The following is a 13,830-nucleotide window of genomic DNA, read 5'->3' on the forward strand; positions in this document are numbered from 1 at the left end:
TTACGTCAAAATAGGTTCTCTCTCAAAAAGAACACACTCTCTTAAGAGACCCCATATTATCTATGCTAAAAGTTCAGGGTCAAAAATTCGCCCGAACCACAATCAACGCCACGCCGCGCCGCGCCGCCTCCCACTTTTAACATAGATAAAGGATTTCATTTTTACTCACCACTGCATCGGAATTAAGTTGTAAATATTGTGAAGTTGTTTTATACCTACCTACGGACCAAAAGCTTTCTACATATTTTCTAAAACGAATGCGCCAACTTCGTCTCTGATCAACCCTCTTTTTGTATAACATAAAATTCCAAGTGTCAACCCGTATAGATTTCATCCATATTAATTTGTCGACTTCCCCTATCAGTTTAGTTTTCGACTCTATATCGTAAACACGATATCAACGGTTTCTCACCGTAAAAGTAAGCGTGACTTTGAACTTGAAAATTAAAACCTGAGAAAAAATAATACAAAAAATCTATTAAACAAGTTGCAAATATATCGCTTTTCAATTGACACCTTACCGAGTAGTTTTATCGCCTAGTAAAAAAGTTGCAAGCACAAAATTATAATAAACTCAAGAAAAGAAAAACCCTTGAATCTTTCGCCCATAAGTGAAGTATCTACTTACAAAAAAAATCCAAAGGGAAGCAGCTTAGAAAAAATTTGATATAACCATGATGAACAATGGTGGTGCCTATGGCGGTGGTAAGGCTGGAGGGACATTTGATCCAATAACCTTTGCTCAGCGGCCACAGGTTATTTTGCGAGCCTTGTGTTGGGTAGGTTTGTATTGCATATATGCAGATAACATTTTGATTTAAGTTATTTTCATATTATTTGAAAAATCATTTATCGATTTTTGAAACTGATGCATGTACTGGTACATAATGTATACACAACACAATTGGCCAGTTTTGTGGGGGGGGGCTGTTGTGCAAATATGTATATCATATGTACGAAGATTCAAGTTCTACTCGTCAACGTAATAATAAGAAAGCTTTTTTCGATGCCATTATTCGCCCCAAAAATTAATGTAAGATTCTTGAAGACACCCACGGCCTCAAGGATTTTAAGGACAACAATGAAAACGATGTAATTTCTTGTTTTTAGAAATCAAATGTTTTCTTAATATTTTATTACAACTTGTAGTTTCTTTATTCTGAAAGGAAGAAGCGTAACAACAAAACAAAACTTCCGAAAATATCTCCAACCCCAAAAGTAGGTCAATCATTTTCGATTTTCGAATTTTTCAAAGCTTCAGTTTCAAATTTATTCATTCATCTATCCAAATATAACAAGATTTAACCTCGAAAAACAAAAACACAACACATCATCGAAGAAAGTGTATCTATGAAAAGAAATGTGCATGTAAAGGAATGGTGTACTTGTGGGGAAGTATCTGGAGGTCATGGCACATATACAAAGCGTATAGACTTTCTCGTTACCGTTATTGCAATTAAATTAGGAACATAGGTACCTAGATATTATATGAGATCATTCTTCATGAAATGCACATAGCTGATAGTTTATATGAACTTGGAAAAAAGTTATAAAATATACTTTATAAAACTATGATTGTAAAACACATTATTTGCCTAAGGGTTCAAAAGACTTACATAAACAATATCTTTTATTATAGATACCTATTGCTTGTTTGAGCTTTGAAATTTGCATTTTAATGATTTAATTTATTGTAATTTTATCTCAAAATTATCTTATTCATTATAAGGTTTCATTGATTGCTTTTGGGTTGCAGTTTGAATGTTCGAAATACATATTTTAGTTTTCAAAGGTGATGTATGATAAGAAATTTGTAATGATTGATTTTTGAAGCTTGTATCTACAGACATGTGCTTATGAACATTGTACATCCATAAATATGTGGAAAAACAGTCTTATTTTTGTGACATAGGAGATATTTATTTTACACATATAAGAAAACTAAGTATGTAGGTTTTAATTACATTGATTGTTGTTGTATTTCGAGCTGTAAAACTTTACGGGCAACTGCTTTTGAAAGTGCGAAGGCAAGTTGCATTAGCTATGAGTACATAGATACTCATGTCACTTTCTCAAAATCAATAAATTATGTTCGTATTAACATCTCAATAGATGTTATTGTATAATCGGTCCAATATACATATAATATAATAAAACAGTAGGTACACGAATATACATAAGTGCGTATAGTGAAGAGATTTCCGGTATATAACTTCTACATAATATAGAATAAAAATGTCAACCAATTGGCAAATGGAGAACCATTTTCCAGAGCTATTAGAATTCCTTAACTTGAGTGATGACGATTTTTTCTATAGGTTTACTCATCTAATAGTCCAGTGTCCAAAAATATGTATGTATTTGTCAGTCAAATAGTCATAAAGACTATTTCAATTTTGGTCGTCCAAATCTCATTAACTACATTTGATTATGTATTAACATACTTGTTGAAGCAGAACTATAGATGATTTTATGAGAGTGAGTGAATCTAAGTGACATTGTTTTTGAAAAAACTGAGTAAGTTAATTTTTATCTTCTACTTATATTTTTGCAAATGGAATCGAAGTGATATTGGACACATTTGTTAAAAACAAAAAATAGTGCAACAGCCCGTTGAGAACTACCTTACTCTACCTTTATAATATTTTTGAAGGTTCTATTTTACACTAAAAACAAGTTTAGGGACGTATAAAAGTGTTTTGACCTTCAATATCTCCCAAGTCCAATGTGATGGGATGTTATCACGAGGTGGAATCAGCTTAGGTGCTGATTTTTTTTATAAAGAAGAAATTATTAAATTATTTGCTTGTTTACAATTTTGATGATTGGCAACATAAAACATTGTAAATTTGGATGATTTAAAACATGAAAGGTTACAATTTTCAATGGTTAAGAACAAACATTTGTATTTTTAAGATCATTTAAAAGTTAAAGTTGAGTAGGTCTATATAGAATTTGCATTATTTATTAGTAAACTACTAAGTTAAATATTCCAATGAGAAGCGAGAATAGAAACCTGAGGTCTTTTACAGTTTTAATGATTTGAAATATAAAATCTTGTTATTTTAGATGATCTAAAACATTACGAGTATCAATTTTAAATTATCAAATATTTTAAAAAATATCTCATAACTTTACGATAGGACATGATTGCAAAAAAAGAACACAATGAACCAATCCCGAGAAGCATTTTAATGGGACTATTTAACTTCAGAAAACTTTGCTGGAAGTACATACATATAACCTTCGAATTTCCTGTAATATAGGACAATCTGCCATAAAATGGAAGATATTTCCAGGTTCTCTTCTGTTGCATAGACTAAAGGTTTGCTGAAGATCTGCTCTATGAGGTATAAACGCCTGCACTCCATGACACAATCACGTTTTGACATTAGTGGTAAAGACTTGATATTAAGAGGCAAGATCAATATTTGAATTGGGGAAAAATTTCCATAACAATGATTCTGCGTTTGATTCCGAATTTAGCTTCAGATTTTGTGTTCTTTCCATTTTTGCCAACATTTAAGTTTGATGGAAACAATATATTGAGGTATTTAAATTCGGTTACCACATCTATCGCCCCCTTTTCTTACCTTTTTTTAAATCATGATTTTCGTGTTTGATCTGTTTATATGAAGATCCCATATTATAATACGTTTGTGATCCATTTATTTGAAGTTAAAGCGAAAAAGGATTATCTGATTAGCAGCACCAAGTCATCTGCATAGAGAAGAACCTTTATAAAAAAAACTTTCGCACAGTGTACACCCCCCCCCCCCATTAAATTTCAATATCAAAATGTATCCCTATGGTTCACGTGCAGACGTATCAAACTATTCTGAAAGCTGCACTTGATGACGTCAAAAATTTCATATACATTTTACATTTTATTCTCTTGAACATTTTCATTGCAACTTGCATAGAGGAACTTGTAGTTCGGCGCGCCATCAACTGAACAAATATCCCTGATAATACGAAAACCAATAAGTTTATGTTGTAAGTCACTAATGAAGATTGTTGATTCTGCAAAAATTGTTCTTGAATCTTCATATGATTGCTTGAAAATGGAGAGTAAATTTATCTTTAATAGCTACAAATTGCCGCAAAAACTGTTTCAAATTACGACTCAAAAGTTGGTATTTAAAGATAGCTATGTATCAAAACTGTGACTGTCATTTGCAAACTACAGAATAACCTGTTCCAAATTACAACTCAAAAGTTGCAATTTAAAAAAAATAAGTATCAAAACATTAGTTGTCATTTGCAAACTAATGTATTTGGTCGCAGTCTAAGAAAATAAGGATTGAAATTTACCACTCGTGTTTATACATTTAAAAAAAAAACGATTCACAAGAAAACAATTTCAATCTACAAACTATTGCTGATATTGACGATAAACACAAACATTAAATTGATACAAATTAATATCAAATCGCAATTCGCTGTTTGCAATATTTGGTTTTTGCTACTGAAATAAAGTGAAATATAATTTTTGAATGTCGTTATCTTCATTTTTCTCATTAAATGAAATTAAAAACAAAAAGTAGCAATTTACTTATTTTGAATCTAAGGTACAAAGCTGGATTCATTTTTCGTGATTTGTAGCTTATTTTTCTTGATCTGATCTAAGAATTTCCGTGCATCATTTAAAATTTTGTTGAAACTCCAATCGTTTATAAATCAATGGCTGCCTATTAACAGTATAGAGTGCAAAGTCCACAAAACACACTTTTTCCTCTTTTCAATATTTCCTATCAACACTAGTTATATCAAAAATGTGATTTCTAGTTGAAAATGCAAAAGGGAAAAGAAATATTTATGACATTTTTGTCTCAATTCCAGATCCTTACAAAAAAGACTGCAACACTTTCTGAATAAGCTTCTATCCCTTTCAAAAACAAAAACTTTAACGCCAAAGCTTACGACTTTCGAGAAGAAAACTAGAGCAAGTAAATGGTTTTCCAATGAAACGCCTTGTTTTGAAATATACCATAATTTTCGGGCAGCTGTCAATTTTGAAGCAGCTTGTTGTTGTTTGTTTTTAATTAAAAGCTAAGCCATAGCAAGAAAAGTTTCGCGATCGTATTATTTTTGAACGATTACAACATTGAACTTTTTTCTTTGAAGCCACGTGAAAGGATGCTCCACGCTTTGAGAACCTTTATGATGTAATTGTAGCTATTGAGGAGATATTGGGTGATATCGTTTTACATTGTTATTCGTAAATGTTCTTCGTTACAATGAAATAAACATTAATTGATTTCTTTAAAAAGAATACTTTATTTTCAATACCAACATGAAAACTTTTATTAGAAAACTATTTAACCAAAAATGTCATACGTTTTATCAATTCTTAACTTCTTTCCAAACAAATATAAACATCAGGACTAATGAGTATGTGCATCATTCCAAAGTTATAAGTTTGCTAGTTGCAATAATTGTGGATACATTTTAATTTAATCTGAGAGGACGCTGCGAACAATGTTCACCTGTACTCGCCACAGAAAATTTAAATTTGTCTCCTTTTGTCGAATAGATTTTGTAGTACACGCATCTAAAATCACAGAGATCCCAATTCAAGGATTCATCTACTAGGTATGGGTGAGTGGCATCAACAATAGTTATGGTAGCCATGATAGATTTCTCTTAAAATCCATGGCACAATTGAGTCTACCCTGTGCATAGACATTGTACAATTTCATAGAGTTTTCAGCAATAAGGGTTTTTTTTTTTAAATTATTTTAAGTTTTTTTTACTGATTTTTGTTTAACATTTGGTTATTATTTTGATAACTGCCAACTTTTTCAACCTGAGATTAATGTTGTTTCAAAAGATTTAGCATCCGTCAAAGTGACAATGAGATCTCAATAAGATATTGCCTACTTACAAGAACTGAACTGAAGCATATATCCAATCAATACCACGAAAATCACCACTCTTTATTAAAATTATCTTTCTTAGGGGCCATTTCAATCATTGAAATTTGTTTGATAGGTCTGGTAGTTTACAGCTTACCTACATGAAAATTTCTGTTATTGATGAAAATGTCTTAATTGAAATTTTATGTGCATTTTTTTCTGACAGAAATCTGTCATTGGAATCGTGTAAACTGATTCAGACAACATAATTGGACTTTATTTACAGTCAACTGCGTTCTTTGAACGTACATTTAAGCAATGTATATGACAACTAGTCATATACATTTAAAACTCAGAACTTAACTTCACTATCCTCTACCTTCAGTTGACCTTGCAAAAAGTATAAAATATTACATAGTCGTTTTCCAATTTGACAAGGAACCCTTCTACATAAAACATTAAATCAAGTTTAGCTTTCAGTTGAATGAAAAATTATGATAAGCTGTCATTTTGACACAAGTGGAATTTACTTGAGAGATTTTTCTTCACTACCTTTCCAGTCAACTTTCCAATAAAGTTGCCTTTGAATTGTTTGAAGGCAATTTTTTGACAGCTGGCCAATCAGATTCTGATAACTTGCCTAATTTTCATTGAAAAACAATTCAGTGGAATGATTTATTTATTTTTTGGACATATGTAAACGAATCAGCTATTCAGAAAAACGAATTTCCGCCCGAAAAAAGAAAAATACATTTTTAACGACAACTACTGTGCAACCAAACTTTTGTTTCTCCAACAAATCTTTGTGAGCTTTTTAATCGTTTAGTACATAATTTGCAATTCTAATTTAAGACAACCATAATTAAATATCCATTCAAAAAATGTTTCGTATTAATTTTAATGATAGCTATTACTGGCCCCTATGCCAATGTATAAAAATAAATAATTTGTAAGGTTTTTGCTCTTGCAAATCTCTGAAAAAGGACAATGTGTATTTAAATGTTTACTAACTATATTTCAGCTCTTTTCAATAATTGTTTTCGGTTGTGTGTCCTCGGGAGCTTGGCGTGAAGAAAATGGCAAAGAAGTATGCCTCTTTGACAACGATGCAGCAGCATGTAAATACGGTTCGATTGTTGGAATCTTTGGGTTTTTAGCCTCAATGGGTTTCATTGCTGGAGAATATTTTTTCGAACAAATGTCATCCGTTAAGAGTAGAAAACACTACGTCCTAGGTGATCTAGGATTTTCGGGTAAGAAAAATATTAAGAATTGTTTCATTATTTTTGTTAATATTTCATTAATTTGTTGGTTTATAAGGCTTTTGGGCGTTCCTTTACTTTATTGCGTTTGTCTATTTGTGGTCTCAATGGAGTTCCGCTACACCACCACCAAATGGAGAAGGTGTGGGCTCGGTTCAAGCTATCATAACATTTTCTTTCTTTTCGATGTTTACATGGGTATGCCTTTGCTTTAAATATTACGTTTTATGAACGTTTAGTTATTTTTTTCAACATTTACAGGCTGGATGTGCGTACTTAGCCTATAAACGATTCTTAATTGGTGCAGAAGCTGCTTTCGCCTCAACATTTGAATCAGATCCAGCAGCTCAGGAGTATTCAAATTATCCAATGGAAAATGAAGCAGATCAATATAGTCAGTCACCGTTTACTGGACAGCAGCAACAACAACAGCAACAAGGTATATACTTATCCTAAAAACATAAATAATTCGTCCATACCTCAACAATAACTTGTAAGTGATCATTTCCTTAAGGAAAGCGACTTTGTAGAAGATAACCATTTTAACAACTTTACTAATTTACCATAAGACCCAAACTACCGATCGTCTCTCACGGAGATTAAAAAACCTGTCAGTTTGTTTTTCGAGACCGCAATCCTATTTTTGAGATTATAAGTCATGTTTTAACTATGTTTTTTATTGGAAAACAGACACCATTAATATATGTACTAAAAAACTGCTCTGTACTTTTCGGTGGAATGCTTTCATATTTTACAGAAAAAATACATTATTACTTTTTCACTATCCATGTATTATCAAAAATATCGTGTGCTCGACAATTTCAATGACAGAAGTTAACATCGTTGGAGGTATAGAAATAAGGATTAATTTGACGGATACGACACAAACTAAAAACGAGATTCTATTTATAAGACATTTTACACAATGTTTACAGTTTTACACTAATAAAAAGTGTAATTACGAAAAACTATTTTCAAATACTTTTGTAGTGAAAAATGTAATATATTTTTTTCCTATGAACTACGAATTTGCAGTGTACTGCATTCTTTTAACGTTAATACACCCATTTCAAACTTGAAACATAAATCACTAAACGTCACTTTCAGTTATTCGCACAGAAAACACCATAAACTTATATTTTTTTTTAAATCCTCACACGCTATTTCAAGTGAAACAGTACTTATTTCTTTTTCAATTTCATAAGGGATCTTTCTTTCCAGTCATTTAAAAGGAATCTGCTCAATATTGCGTGTCGTGAATAACCGTCCAAACTTTCCAATCAAAGTCCCAATTAAGTTGCCTAAATTGAAATGCAATGTTTATTCGGATATTAGAAACTTGTTTCACCACTAAATCCCTTATGTCATCCGAACTTACCCAATGACTTTTTGTCATTTTTACCATGGTAGGAACGTCAAAGCTGACATTTGATTCTCAACGCACAGTACGTAATAGCAATTACGTATAGCTATCAATGGTTTCTAGATGTATTCTACGAACATAAGACATACATTATTCAACCCAGAAATGTTCTTCTAGTTCATTTTTTATTTTTTAATGATGAAATAAGTATCAATGATCAGCTGGGGTGGAATCACCGATTTTTCCGTCATTTTACAATCATTTTGGAACTCAAAATCTAAACGTTTGACTGCTTTTTGTGAACATCTAGAAGTTATTTTTATGTCTTGACAGCTATCTCAATTAAGGTATCCGACTAGTTCAATAAGGTATATAAAAATTCACCTACACAGGATACCCTTTTCAACACGATATTGAACGCACCCAAACGTTCCACTAAAAGTAATTTCTTTGTTGTCCTACATGTCAGTTTTCCTTTCAATGATTAACTGTAACTCACATGCTTAATTTCAATCAAGAAATTTATGGCAGACATTGGGCAGGTTCAAACGACATAAGAGACTTGAAAGTAAGGCATGTTCTTAGCATATGATTGGCCAGCTGTCAAAAACTTGCCTTCCTATTAAGGCAACTTTATTGGAAAGTTTACTGGAAAGTTAGGCAAGAAAAATCTCCCTAAATATCAAGTCAAGTCAACTTTGAACTTGAAGTAGAGGTTGGTGAAGTTCTGAACTTGAAATTTATGACACTTAAAAAACCAACTAGTTGCTTTGATCAAAATTTACTTCAAAAAATGAAGCTAACTGCAAATGAAGCCCCTTATGTTTTCTGAAGCTGCCCATTTTCAATAAAAGCTATAACACCCCTGTCAAAAAATGGCGTTTTTCAATGGTGGTGTGGATATTTTTTTTCTAAACACACCAAATAAGTGATATCGAAATTCCGTTACAAAAATTACAACAAATTATATTGACCCAAATTTTAAACGACTTAATAAAATGTTAAAGCCATTTTTAGCACCTTAATTAGCTTAAAACATGATTTACCTAATTTTGAACGATCTTAAAATTTTACTATCTCTTACAAATTTTCTAAAGTTAAAACCACAGAATGGCTACTTTAACTTTTAGCATTTTGTTAAATCCATATGAATGATATCTTTACAATTATTCTTATAAACTCATTGGATGGAATGGTCCATTCGACAGTTGGGAAATTCCAATTTATAGGTCCGTTTAAGCTCATTTGCTTTGATTATTTTCACGAACTGTGACTTTTTAGACATGTTTGGATACTCTCGTTTTTAAGTAAAAGTTAATAAGCAATTTACTAGTAAGTAAATCGAAAAGAAAGGTTTAAAATGTTGGACTCCCTTAATAAATTGTTAAATATTAAGTAAATTGTTAATGCTTAATAAAAGGTTCTTTAAAATTTTGCGCCATCATTTTTAAAATTTCCTCAACTTCAAAATTTCTTTTTAGTTAAGCAATTTACTAGTTAGTAAAACGAAAAGAAAGGTTTAAAATGATGGACTCCCTTAGTAAATTGTTAAATATATAGTAAATTGTTAAAACTTAATATTAGGTTCTTTAAAAATTTCTTTTTAGTTAAGCTTAAATAAAAAGCTCTAATAATTACACTAAAATAAAATATGATTTTACGTTTTCTCCATATTATTGCAGTTCAAGGTGAATACCAACAGCCAACCTATTAAGCTTCAAACTACACTCACTATATAACATCTGCAAATGTACGATACCAAAGAGCAAAATCTTGTGTTTTAATTAATTAATTGGAATTTAGCAAACTACTGAAAAAAAAAGAAAATTCAAATTTGAAACAACTCAAACACCAACCAATAAAAATAAATATTATTATGAACAAAAAATATAATGATTGATTTTATGGTAAATAGCTACAAAAATGAAATAATATAAATAATAAAACATAAGAATTGTGAAACTTTAACAACAATCAATAAATAAAAATGTTATATTGTATATAAGAGTCATGTAATGTTAAACTTTACTTAGAAAAAAAGCAAAGAATATATAAATACTATTTATTAAACTGCGCATCGAGTTTGTAAATTTATTGCATGAAATAGGTATAAATATTAAATAATAAAACAAAATACATGTTTTTTGTATTATCGTATTTTTTTAAACAATTGTCAGGTCAGTGTCGTTTTAGGCAATTGGTCAGTAGTCAGTACCAAGACCATAATGATGTATTATTTGTTGTCTCCTGGAAAATGAAAATTACGGTTTGAAAGTTTTGTGTTTTGTAGAGAAACAGTGTAGTTTTTAAAGTCATTTCAATGCTAAGTAAATGGTCATTTTGAAGAAGAAGAAAAAGTATTAAAACTAAGCGTAATTTTGTTATGCTTTTCAACATAATGCTGGAATTTGTTAGCGCTTATGGACTTCTTCAAAACTGCCGATTTAATTTTAAGATAAAGATACATACATATTATGAATAGACATATGCCAAGTTATAATTTCTCATAGCTATAGAGATTATTTGATTCCAAATTATATTATTGGGAAAGTAAATGTTGTCAAGCATCGTAAAAACATATAAAATTAGAAAAAAGAATATGTTAAATTAGAAAAGTCAATGTTTTATGAAATAAAATATATAAATACCTCCAGAAATAGCAAATACAAAAATAACATCAGCAGAATTCAGATACTCGAAAATTAAATTTAAATAAATTAACGAGTATTTATATAAATTCATAAAGTACAAAATAACCACCTTGTTCTTGTGAATAGGTACATCAAACATTTTCACATGGTAGTGTATATTATTTGAAACCAACAATTGATTTCATTACCACACAATATAAAATACTTATAATGTCACACCATACCTAAAATGATAATGTCATCCTCCCATTAAGAAAAACTATATAAATGAAAAATAGAACAAGTTATTCAACCGAAAAAAACTAAATTATCATTTATTTAACAGAGATACTATAAAGATAAATATAAAATAAAATTATAAAGTATAAAGCAGAAAAACAAAATTCTAAACTAAAATTCAAACTGAAAGGAATATAATATCATGTTTACATTGAACAAAAAAAGAAAACATAAATAAATACCAAATAAGTTAAGATAAGCGTAATAATTTAAAGTTTAAGAAATAATTATAATTGAAACCGTTTTATTGTTAGTATATTTTTGTGTATACTTGAAATAGTTAATATTTTGTTATTAAATTCATTGAATAATTGTATTAGTTAATGGCGTTATTATGATTAAAAGTTTTAATTTATTTATTAATTATTGTTTGTGTCGAAGTTAAGTTTAAATAAAGAATTACTTATATATGGAGATCGGAGTGTAGTTTTATGTTCAACAATTGAGCAAAACAAACTTTTTCTAAAAATTGATCCAGTTATATTGATTTCGATTTAATTTTTTTCGAACTCAAAACTAAGTTAATTGTAATATCGATAATTGCGATTTTCAAGTGATTTGAATTAGACCAGATTAAGGTTAAATTTACTTACTTACTTAAGATGGCGCTACAGTCTTGTGTGAACTAGTTCCTCACTTAAGAAACTTCTCCATCACGCTCGGGCCCCAGCTACATGTCTCCATTTTCACGCTCCAAGTTTTGTGAGTTCGATATCCACTTGTGCGCGCCACTTGATCCGTGGTCTTCCTCTACAAGGCTGTCCAGTGGATGTTGATTCGAAGACTTTCCGGGGCGGAGCATTGGTTTCCGTGACCCAGCAATCTTAGTCGTTGGACTTTTAACCTTCTGGCTAAGTCTACGTCGCTGTACAGCCCGTACAGATCGTCGTTCTATCTTCTCCTCCACTTCCCTTCGATGCATACGGAACCGTAGATCACACGAAGAACTTTTCTCTCGAACCGACAAAGGTGCTTTCATCCGCTTTTGTCATAGTCCATGCTTCTGCACCGTATAGCAAGACGGGGATGATAAGGGTCTTATATAGCAACACTTTGGTCCCTCGGAATAGGACCTTACCACTCAATTGCTTTCTTAGTCCAATGAAACAGCGGTTAGCAAGAGTTATTCTGCGTTTGATCTCAGCGCTGGTGCTGTTTTCTGCGTTTACAGCGGAGCTTAGGTAGACGAAGTCCTTGACTACCTCAAAGTTACGTCTGTCGATGGTGACGTTTTGACCAAGACGTCGGTGTTGTATGTCCTTTCTTGACGACAGCATGTACTTTGTTTTGTCCTCATTAACCGTTAAACTCATTTTTGCCACCTCTGCCTCAATACTCACAAAAGGTCCATTGACATCACAATGAGTTCTTCCGATTATGTCAATGTCATCAGCATATGCTAGTATTTGGACAGACTTTTGAAAGATAGTGCAATAGTAGAGAGTAGATAGTACAATGTTAAATGCATGACAGCGCATCACTTTGTCTTAAGCCTTTTCTGACATTGCGAGGTTCTGTTAAGTTGTTTATAACCTTTTTGGTGCAGCGTGAGTTCATTATAGTCATCCTGCTGTTGACGATGGGCTTTAGACGTTAAAATATCATGGCAAATAAGATTTTGTAAGCTATGTTAAGCAGACTGTTTGCCTCTATAGTTGGTGTAGTTTAGAGGGTCTCCTTTGTTCAGGATCTGGCATGCTTTCTTCCGACCATATCTTACAGATTATAATGTGCATGCTCCTAACCAAATTATGTCCAGCTGCTTTGAAGAGCTTTGCATTCAATACATCTGCTCCAGTGGCTTTGTAAGACTTCAGCTTTGATATGGCAATCTTTACTTATTGTAAGTCGGAAAGACTGCCTGACGACGGAATTCGGTTCGTCATCGCCGTTATACAGTCTGTAGATGGAGGTGTATACTCTGTACGACTGAAAGTAAATCTCTCATTCCGCCTTCCCAGCCATAGTAGTGTGTTCTAGGCGGAGCTTTCGGCGATGAAAAAAGTCTTGTCCTGGCTTACAGAAAACGTGATATCAACATCTGATATCCGTATTTTCTAAGATAGTCAGGCCGCTATCAAATCTCTGGACTCTGTCTCTACAAACTCTATAACAGTCCATAACTGTCGATCATATCTAAAGGAGATAGCGGAACAGTTTAATATTCACCTTTGCTGGGTGCCAGGCCATGGAGACATTCTAAAAAATTGTTAAGCAGATAAACTCGCCAGGAATGGTACAGTACAACTCATTCTACAACGTTTGGCAAATGCTGGCATACCAATCACCTGTCATACCAATTACAGGACGCTTTGAAGAAGGAAAACACCAGATGGAATAACATCACCACATGTAAGGTACCAAAAATCATCTGGCCTACACTTGATTTAACTGGAAAGCACTCCATGCATCTAGGC

The 13,830-nt window shown here is 31.8% G+C and overlaps 1 protein-coding gene across 1 annotated transcript; it reads left to right on the top strand.

Annotated features, from left to right (window-relative positions):
- Window positions 1–360: 360 nt before the first annotated feature.
- On the top strand, window positions 361–11,829 carry LOC129941843 (synaptogyrin). The gene is made up of 5 exons (XM_056050595.1): window positions 361–779; window positions 6,880–7,111; window positions 7,179–7,318; window positions 7,382–7,559; window positions 10,166–11,829. Exons 1-5 carry the CDS (start codon window positions 675–677, stop codon window positions 10,195–10,197), a joined length of 687 nt encoding a protein of 228 aa, XP_055906570.1. The 5' UTR covers window positions 361–674; the 3' UTR covers window positions 10,198–11,829.
- The last annotated feature ends 2,001 nt before the right edge of the window (window positions 11,830–13,830 follow it).

Source organism: Eupeodes corollae, chromosome 1, assembly GCF_945859685.1.
Source record: "Eupeodes corollae chromosome 1, idEupCoro1.1, whole genome shotgun sequence".
In the NCBI taxonomy this organism is placed as follows: Eukaryota; Metazoa; Arthropoda; class Insecta; order Diptera; family Syrphidae; genus Eupeodes; species Eupeodes corollae.

What these genes read in the sequence shown, in the direction of transcription:
- LOC129941843 (XM_056050595.1), top strand. Translation starts at nt 675, where the DNA reads ATGATGAACAATGGTGGTGCCTATGGCGGTGGTAAGGCTGGAGGGACA. An exon ending in TTTTGCGAGCCTTGTGTTGG is followed by an intron (nt 780 to 6,879) that starts GTAGGTTTGTAT and finishes ACTATATTTCAG; the next exon opens with CTCTTTTCAATAATTGTTTT. An exon ending in AGGTGATCTAGGATTTTCGG is followed by an intron (nt 7,112 to 7,178) that starts GTAAGAAAAATA and finishes TTGGTTTATAAG; the next exon opens with GCTTTTGGGCGTTCCTTTAC.